The sequence below is a fragment of the Myotis davidii genome, unplaced genomic scaffold (assembly GCF_000327345.1).
Source record: "Myotis davidii unplaced genomic scaffold, ASM32734v1 scaffold149, whole genome shotgun sequence".
Classification (NCBI taxonomy): Eukaryota; Metazoa; Chordata; class Mammalia; order Chiroptera; family Vespertilionidae; genus Myotis; species Myotis davidii.
In genome coordinates, this window is record NW_006352194.1 from 2,395,662 (window position 1) to 2,404,949 (window position 9,288).

At 43.1% G+C, this 9,288-nt stretch overlaps 2 protein-coding genes and 1 long non-coding RNA gene across 5 annotated transcripts in view; 2 read left to right on the forward strand and 1 right to left on the reverse strand.

Moving 5' to 3' along the window:
- RSRP1 (arginine/serine-rich protein 1) overlaps positions 1–4,096 on the forward strand; it is a 6,271-nt gene extending 2,175 nt beyond the window's left edge. Inside the window, exons 2-5 of the mRNA XM_006777652.2 lie at positions 6–358; positions 1,168–1,319; positions 2,833–2,910; positions 3,737–4,096. Coding sequence (XP_006777715.1) covers positions 6–358; positions 1,168–1,319; positions 2,833–2,910; positions 3,737–3,817 — 664 coding nt within the window. The 3' untranslated portion in view covers positions 3,818–4,096. The remainder of the gene's footprint in view (positions 1–5; positions 359–1,167; positions 1,320–2,832; positions 2,911–3,736) is intronic.
- A 2,358-nt stretch (positions 4,097–6,454) lies between these two features.
- On the reverse strand, positions 6,455–8,731 carry LOC107181430. Of its 2 annotated transcripts, none has more exons than XR_001512134.1 (2): positions 8,646–8,731; positions 6,455–7,490 (listed from the first exon to the last, which is right to left on the reverse strand). It is a non-coding gene; the product is annotated as an uncharacterized LOC107181430 (long non-coding RNA). The 2 variants fall into 2 exon arrangements; XR_001512133.1 differs by having other exon boundaries at positions 8,303–8,731.
- Positions 8,732–8,858: 127 nt separating this feature from the next.
- SYF2 (SYF2 pre-mRNA-splicing factor) overlaps positions 8,859–9,288 on the forward strand; it is a 7,976-nt gene continuing 7,546 nt past the window's right edge. For both annotated transcript variants that reach the window (XM_006777525.2, XM_015557290.1), the window contains exons 1-2: positions 8,859–8,940; positions 9,172–9,282. In XM_006777525.2, the coding sequence (XP_006777588.1) occupies positions 8,914–8,940; positions 9,172–9,282 (138 nt within the window). In that variant the 5' untranslated portion in view covers positions 8,859–8,913. The remainder of the gene's footprint in view (positions 8,941–9,171; positions 9,283–9,288) is intronic.

Sequence of the window (9,288 nt, forward strand, 5' to 3'; positions counted from 1 at the left end):
CGCAGGAGCAGGTCCCGGTCTCGGTCCCGCAGGCGCCACCAGCGGAAGTACAGGCGCTACTCGCGGTCTTACTCGCGGAGCCGGTCGCGCTCCCGCAGCCGCCGGTACCGGGAGAGGCACTACGGCTCCTCCAGGAGGTACCGGTCTCCCTCGCCAGACCGATCGCGTAGCCGGTCCCGCTCTCGGGGACGGTCGTATTACCGAAGGGCCTACGCGGTCACGCGGGGGCGCCGCTACTACGGCTTTGGCCGCACGGTGTACCCGGAGGAGCACGGGAGTTGGCGGGGAAGATCCAGGTCCAGGTCGAGGTCCAGGTCGCGGTCGCGGTCCCCCACGCCTTTCCGCCTAAGTGAGAAAGGTGAGCGAGCGCAGCTAACGTCTCCCCGGGCTCCTCTTCACGCGTGCGCCGACGCATGAGACGCTGCGGGGTGGTTTTCTTTGGTGCCTGAAGTCTCAATAGTTTCGTTAGGAGGAAGACATTATCAGGCTACCAGTTAAATTACACTACAGGTGACACCCAGTTTCTTAACCGGACACATTTCTTCCCCTGGGATGAAGCGTGGCGGTAAGTGGCTCTGGCCACAAGGAGGCAGGTGACCTCCTCTGCTGGGGCCGGCACTTAGGAGTCTTAGTGACTTCGGTTGCCCGCCCTAAGTCTCTGCTAAGTTCATTGTAGAACGTGAAGACAGGATCAAAACATTCCTTTTTTCAAAAGTTAATACTATATTACCTGAAAAAAACACAAGGATTTTGTTCCAGTATTTCAAAACAAATGACTTCCAGGACAGGAGTATGGAACAGAAAAGAGGATAGGTTTTTAAAAAAACACTTTTAAGTCTGAAAATGGATTTAGTAATTTGTCAGTGATAGTTGAGAAATGTACTGTATGAAAAGTTTTTTAAGTACGATGTTCAGAATACGTATTTGAAGGAAAGCAAAAACAATGTGAAGGCTAGGACTTTTATAAGGAAAACTGAAAACTTGAAATTATTTAGGGATGCTTATTTTACTCAGCAAAAGAGGTAGAAAATTGTTTCATGAATAAGGGTATATTTTACATAAATGTTTGCCTTACTATTATAAATAAAATGCAGCCTTATTTTGTGATTCTGAGTTCTCTTGGGGAATACTATAAGATTAAGAAATATCTTGGTGCTTCTTTTGTAGATCGAATGGAGCTGTTAGAAATAGCAAAAGCCAATGCAGCAAAAGCCTTAGGAACAACCAACTTTGAATTGCCCCCTAGTCTCAGAATTGTTCCTGTATCTAAAGAAACAAACCATGGAACAGCTGTATCAAATAATGGTGCAAAGTTTGAGGTAAGTATTCTAGGTTTATCCAGACAAAATCTTCAAAAAGCTGCTGCCAGACCTGATTAGCAATTTTTATTCAATGTATCTTAGCCTTCTTGGAAAGGCTAGCTAAATATAATTTGTTAAAGTAAAAATAGCAGATCTGACATCACTAGATTTAGTCTCTTCCATAAAAGTGGGAGATTACTGACCATTATTTTCAGTTGACACAGAATTGCTTTCATGATTGTAGCTGGTACTTTGGTGATTTCTATGTAGTTACCAAATTTTTCTAACTCGTCTTTACAGAGTATCTGTAGTTTTCATTTGCAGCATAATATTCCCAGAAATTCTGTACTCAACATACAGTATAGTTTACCTGCTTTATTTCTGTCTTATAGAAATCATGAATGTGGTCTCCAGACATTGCTGAAGAAAATCTGTTGGTAATTGATACATGGGCATAAGCATCAGAGGTTTAACTAATTTGAAGTTTATATTCACACACTGAAAGCTTAGTTTTTATTGGTAGATCCATGTGCATGTTAGAATTTGGGATAGGTACTATTTGGATAAGATACTGAAGACAGTTTTAAACTAAAGTGCACTTTGTAATGTTGGGGCATCTGTGATCAGGATGTCCATTTCATAATATATGCAATATATTCCAGATGTTTTGAGAGATTACAGAAGAAGAGGCCTGCTTCACTTGCAGATAAGTTTATAATTATACAGAAATGTGCAGGATGTGCACTGGCAAATTGCACTTTGTTCTTTAAGTTATGTTGAAACCCAGAGCATAAAACCATAGCTTTGAAGTTTAAGGTAGTTAAGAATTGATAGTCTATGTAAACAGGAAAGATATTACCTAGATAATCCTATCATTCCGACCCAGTTGTGGGTATGCTTTATTAGTAGTAGACAAAATCTTAGTTGAGTTGCTTTTTCAGGTGACTAGTTGCTTTTTCGACAACTGGGCTAATGCCTTAGTTCAGCGATTTTCAACCTCTTTCATCTCATGGCACACATAAATTATAATTAATAAAATTCTGTGGCACACCAAAATATATATTTTTTTGCTGATATGATTTAAAAGGTATAATTTTGATACATTCACATCAAATGGCTATTTTGTTGGCTGTTGCCAAATAAAAGGGAAAAGAGATCAGTGCCCCTGACTAAATAAATAGTCAGGTATTGCATGTTGTAGAAATTCTTGAAGTACACTGGTTTAAAATCGCAGCTTAGTTCTTTGTAACTAGGTATTTTCTGGTATGGCTTGACTTTCAGAGTTAACTTGTATTTGGGAATACAATACAGCTTTATGGGGAGGAAGCCTGTCTTCATCAGATCCATTTATTGTATCAATTTTGTTAACGGGAAAAACATTCCAGTGTTTATACTACTAGCTGTATGGTTAGATCCAACTTGATTTGCTGTGTCTCTACAGCTAAATTTATATGCAGTTGGGCTGCGTTGTATACAGTACTCTAAACCAAAAATACGGTTTTAAGAATATATATCTTCTCTTCCTGTCTAGCTATCCGGAAAGCTAACAGAAGATGGAACTAAAAATTCCAATGAAAAGTCTTCCCAGCAAAAAAGCATTAGCTCTAATGTAAGTATCTAACCACTGACTACTCAAAAATTGGACTTGGAACATTGTTATGTGGGCTTTTTTTTTATTGGAAGACTCATTGTTTTGTCTGCTGTGATAATTGGGGGCCTACTAAAGTCACTTTATAGACTTAGTATCTACACACACACACACCCACAGTTGTAATTCTCAGGTCACCTAAGGTATATTTTTCCATTGCTTTTCAGAGAGGGATTGAAGGGAGGGGAGAGGAGGGAGGAGAAGAGGGAAACATTGATGTGAGAGTGAAATCAGTCGGCTGCCTCCTGCACATCTCCTATGGAATGGGTAACCCTTTGGTGCATAGGAAGACACACAACTGAGCCACACTGGCCAGGGCTTGTCCCATTTCTCCCCCCCCTCCCCTTTTTTTTTTGCGAGAGGAAGGAAGAGGGAGAGAGAAATATCAATGGTGAGCGAATCATTCATTGATTGGCTGCCTCCTGCACGCCTCCCATTTGGGATCAAGCCTGCAACCCAGGCATGTGTTCTTGACTGGAATCAAGCCTGGGACCCTTCAGTTTACAGGCTGATGCTCTATCCACTAAGCCACACCGGCTAGGTCTTGTCCTCCTTTTTAACACCTCACAATTGTAATATGTCCTGCATATGTTTGATTATACTTGGCAGTTTCTTGGCCTAAGTTTGAGTGAGGTTACAGATGAGGTTCACACTTGGGATTTGGTTGGTGTCTCTTAAATTTCAGTCTTAAATGGAATTATTTAATGCATTGTGAAAAGCAAATATTTTAAGTATGTACAATATATATGTGTCTGGGAAGCTGACTTGAAAATTTATTCTCTTACAGAAATCTGCTGAAGAGACCTCTTCAGGATCCCTAAAAATAAATCAGAAAAAAAGTCCATATGAATTGTGGAAACCTATTTAAAAAGAGAACTGATGGCTAAGATTGCTTGAAATGCACTTTACTGCAAGTTTGTGCTTTCTGTGGCATTATGAGCAACTCAGTGGTAATTGTTAACATCTTAGATTTATTTTGCAGATAGCACAGATGGACCAGAGTTATGTACAGGTGGGAGTCTTGTATATATACTTGTAAATGTTTTGTATAATATCAATTGGTTACCATAGAAATGGAATTTATAAGAAACAGTAATTAAACTATTGTGTATATATATTTGTAAATAAATTTCTTGTTTTTACTATTTTAGTCTCGCTTTATTATATATAAAAGGCTAAGTGTCCGTCAGTCTGACCGGTAGCTATGATGTGCAGTGACCACCAGGGGGCAGATGCTCAATGCAGGAGCTGCCATGACATGCACTGGCCATCCTATATATAAAGAGCTAACATGCAAATGGTTGTCATGCCCTTGGGCCAGGGGACCTGAGGCTGAGCTCCCCGCCCTGCCAGGGTGGGGCCAGCAGGCAGGGCCAGCCTGGTCTGGGTCTTGCAGGATTTTGAGGTGCATTTGGGTGTGGACTTGACTCTGGGTCCCATGGTGCGCCCCAGACTCTGACAGGAGGGAGATTTTCATATACATTTTACCAATTTTCTTCCATCTTTGACACTTCTATTATAGAGAAAGGGCAAATAGCAATATTAAAATATTAACTCTAATTCCCTTTTAATGTGCATGCACAGGGCCACTAGTCTATAGCTATAATAATAAATGGGTAATATGCTAATTAGACTGGACATCCTTCAGGACGACCTTACAGATGAAGCTGGGGCTGCGAGGGAAGCCCTGGTTCCAGGTGCCAGAGGGAAGCCCGTGCCAGCAGCCAGGGGAAGGAAGGCCTACTCTTGCATGAATTTCGTGCATCAGGCCTCTAGCATATATATATAAAACCCTAATATGCAAATAGACTGTACAGTGGAATAACTGGTCACTATGATGTGTGCTGACCACCAGGAGGTGTGTGCAGAACATGGTGGGCATTGGCCTGGTTAGACAGTAAAGTCAGAGAAAATAAGGGTTGGCTTTAAGATTTGTAACTGAAAATATGGTTAACCTGAGCATCCTGTTGGTATTAGTTGGTCTCTTAGTAAAATTACATGTCACTTAGCTGGTAATGGAAAGTACCCAATCTGATTATGACCTACATTCAAATAGCTGTTTAACAGATGAGAGGTCTGGCTAGTTGCTGTGGATATGTGCCACTTCTGAGATTGCACTTCTGTGATCTCAACTGCCTTCACCATTAGCTTTGAAGTAGACTTCAGCCTCTTAATATGCTTGAGACTTCCCTATTTAATTTTCTCTTAGTCTATTCATTTTCTCTTCCCAGTACCCTGAAAAGAATATAGTTATATTTGTTGTTTTCTCATAATTGCCCCATCCTTGTCTAATTTAACCTTACTAGTTCAGCCTGGCCAGGACTATGTTTAATCTCTCCTATACTTTAACCCCTTCCCCAATAATTTTTTTGTTAAAAACGTTTCTTTTTCAGACTAATTTTTTTATTTTGGTTCTATATAGTAATTTTGATGCTGGTTATGAAAACAGTTTGTAACTCGTCTTCCTATAAACCATATTTTTTTTACCATGTTTTCTTCGTATACAAGCTGTCATTACATAATTGGGATACAATTAGTGTGATACCCTGTTACCATCTAATCTGTGGACAATACAGTCAGGTGCTGCTTCAACCACTGGAACATGTTCTGAGAAATGGGTAGTTAGCCGATTTCATCATTGTGCAAACAGGGCACTTACACAAACCTGGATAGTACAGCCTACACACCTAGGCTAGATGGTATCCTGTGGTCAGCAAACTGCGGCTCGTGAGCCACCTGCAGCGTTTTGGCCCCTTGAGTGTGGCTCTTCCTAAGCCTTAGGAGTACCGTAATTAAGATAATAACAATGTACCTACCTATACAGTTTAAGTTTAAAAAATTTGGCTCTCAAAAGAAATTTCAATCGTTGTACTGTTGGTATCTGGCTCTGTTGACAAATGAGTTTGCTGACCACTGGTCTAGCCTATTGCTCCTGGGCTAGAAATCAAGCACACGAACAAATGCAACCAAGAGTGTAAACATGATGTAACGTGGCCTAGTGTTCTACAGCAAACTAAGAGTACACTTCCAGTAGCACAGCTGGTGTGGCTCTGGTTGAATGTTGACCCAGGAATCAACAGGTCAAGGTTTGACTGCAGGTCAGGGCACATGCTCAGACTGTGGGCTCAGTTCTTGGTGGGGGGTGTGTTTCTCTCTCTCCTTTCCTCTAAAAAGCAACATTAAAAAAAAAAAAATAGAAAAAAAGTAAATACATAAATCAGTAACAATCATTTGTTACATATTATGTACTGTATGTAATTGTGCTATACTTAACTAGGTTTGTTTACACAGCTTCACCAGGAACACCTGAGTAATGTATTTTGCTACAATGACTACTTTCCTAGGTAATAGGAATTTTTCAGCTCCACTGTAATTTCATAGGACCACCCTTTATATTTGCATTCCATCATGAACTGAAACAGTTATGCATTGCATGACTATGGCAAGATGAGAATTTGTATTAAGAGTCTAGATTCAGTGCTGTCCAACAGAAATACGGTATTAATTCACACCAGTAAATTAATTTATCCCAGTATATCTAAAATATTTCAACACAATATAAGGAATGCTGTGAGGCATCCACCTCGCCTTCTCTCGAGCAGGCTTGGTCCCGGCTTCATCCTCATCTGATGTCATCCGGCCTCGGGAACTTGGGGTAATTACTGTGTGTGGTTAGCATGATCCAAAGGTACTGAATGGATCTTGAAGGAAAGGGTCGTTGCTGGGCCTCCAAAAGAACCCTGTGTAGACATTGAGAACCTTCGGCCTCCTGATCTCTGGGTTTACTGTTGGCAGAAAGCCGACTCTGAGTGGACCAAGATTAATCCAGGAGTGGGGAAATGATTGAAGTGATGTGCACATTTCTCCTAAGTGCCCATGCTCACATAGGTGAATAGATATAGAATCCGAAGAATGGAGGAGGTCTGGAACCCTGTGTGCCATTGGTCATAAAGTAGATTGATTATAGTTGGATCTTCCCTTTGGCTTGTTTCAGTCTGTCCAGTAGCAGTTTCTGGCCCGGGGAATTGAAATACAAGGCCTCTTAGGCAAGACTGACCTTGTATTTTCCTGATAAAGCATAATAAACTTTGTAGGCTTCCTATCTGGAGAAGGAAAGTAAAAAAGTTATTTAAATAAAAAAATACTGTGATATTTTACACTGTGTGTGTGTGTTGTGACCTAGTGTGTATTTTTACACTTAAAGCACAGTTTAATTTGCCCTAGCCACATTTCATGTAATCAATAGTCATATGGTGGGTGGCTACCATTTTGGGGCTAGAGTGCATTTCCAGTACCAGGTACTGTTCTCAATGTTTTACATATTTTATTCTCAGTTTTCTGAGCTACAGATGAGGAATCAGAGCCAGAAAGCTTGAGTGTACACTGCCTCAACAAAACACAATATTTGGAGCTATAGCTTATGAGGATGGTATGAATTGTATTTCTTTTTCTTTTTTTCCTGAAATTCTCATTCCACAAGAGCTTTTTTTGCAGGTAATCTCCCCCACAACTTCTTGGTGACTTAATTTTCAAACTTCATTCTACCATGAGGACAAATCAAGTTAGCACAGGGATGGAAATAAACCCAAATAGATGTTACTTGTATGATAAGGCCATTCATAGCAGACTTTTGGATTTTATTGTAGGGGGAGGAGATGAGGTATTCAACTGTATTATATCTTTAAATGTTACTTTACTGCTTCAGGGGACAATGTGGTAAGGATGGAAAAGCAATTGTTCTTGAATAAGAAGGCCAGAGGGATACACTGACTGACTATTCAAGGACTGTGTGCTATAAGCACGTCCCTTGGGATTGGTTTGAAACAGGAGTTTCAAAGGATGAATGTCACTGTTTAGGTACCTGAGAGGATTGTAGATGCCACCGAATGATAGTCACATATGGACAAACGCGCAGGGGGCCTGGCCTCCTGGCAGGTTTTGTCCCGGAACTGCTGCCCTCAGGGGCTCTCCTCCTCTGAGCCGCCCACCGGCACTTGCGGGCGTGAGGGCCGGCTTCTCCCCGAACCGCCCAGCAAGACACGCGAAGCTGAGCCCTAGGGGTTGCACCGATGTTCAGTCCTACCAGTCTCACCAATACAGGTGTGGCCGAGCTTTTGGATTTGTGCCATTAATGTACAGTTCTCCAAACAGAAAGAATAACCCACTGAGATTCTGATGGGAACATTAAACTGCTTTAGAGACTCCTTTTGGGATACGTTTCTATATTCTCTTCGAACCAGAAAACCCTTCACCTATTCAAACTTAATTTTTTTCGTACCTCACATTCTGCTTTTCTTCCTGTTACCGTTTAAATTTTATACTTAGGTATCTTTTCATTTGGGGGCTTACTTACTCATTTCTACATCGAATTAGTGGTTATTAGTGCAGAAAATAATCATTTTCATATATTCCTCTTGTATTCAGCACCTTACTTTTATTAACTTAACGCACAGTTTCCCTGCTGGAGACGCAGAGTAAACAAGATGGACGCTTCTGCGCTCCTTGTTTACAACGCTGACGCGGGAAACGGAAAATGAACAAAGGGAAATCTCTTACGCTCTTGAGAACATTAAAACGGGGCCATCTGTGACGGTACTGAAAGCGCACGTGAGACAAGGCAGTCAGGGGCGAGCTGACAGTCAGGATAAGCACTGTCCGCCCCAGGGAGCAACACGCAGCGGAGGTGACCTCCTTACCAGGCCCGCAGTCGGCCTTTCTTCCTTCCCGTCCCCTTCGCGCGCTTCCTGCCCTTCTCTCCCCACCTCCCCGCCCTCCCCACTGTCTTCTGCGGCTGCGCAAGGCCCTGCCCAATCGAAAACCGGCTCACTGCTAGAAAGAGCAGGGATTGGTCCCAACTTCCGAGGCTGCCAGGAAGGGGCGGGGATTATCGTAGGTTATTAACTTCAATCAGAAGGCCGACGGAAGTGCTGTGTTGTTGCCGGAAGTGGGAAGGAGAGGGTTGTGATGGCGGCTGCGGTTCTAACCGAGAAGGTAAGTGCCGCCGGCTCTACCCAGGGGATTTCGTGGGGGCGACTCACAGGGGCCGACAGGGGCGAGAGGTGGAGGAGATGCCTGGGTGCTGGGACAGGGAGGAGTAGGCGCTGTGGAGTCGGGGTCGGCAGTGCGGGCCCGGCGCGGCCTGGTCGGGCCGGGCGGGGACGGCCTGGGCAGCCCCGGGAGAAGCCGACCAGCCCGGCCAACCGCCGCCCCTCCCTGTCGCAGGTGCTGGCGAGCAGCGCGCAGGAGGAGCAGCCCCTCGCGGCGGCGGAGGAGCTGTCCGCCCAGAAGCGCGAGCAGAGACTGCGCAAGTTCCGGGAGCTGCACCTGAAGCGGGTGAGT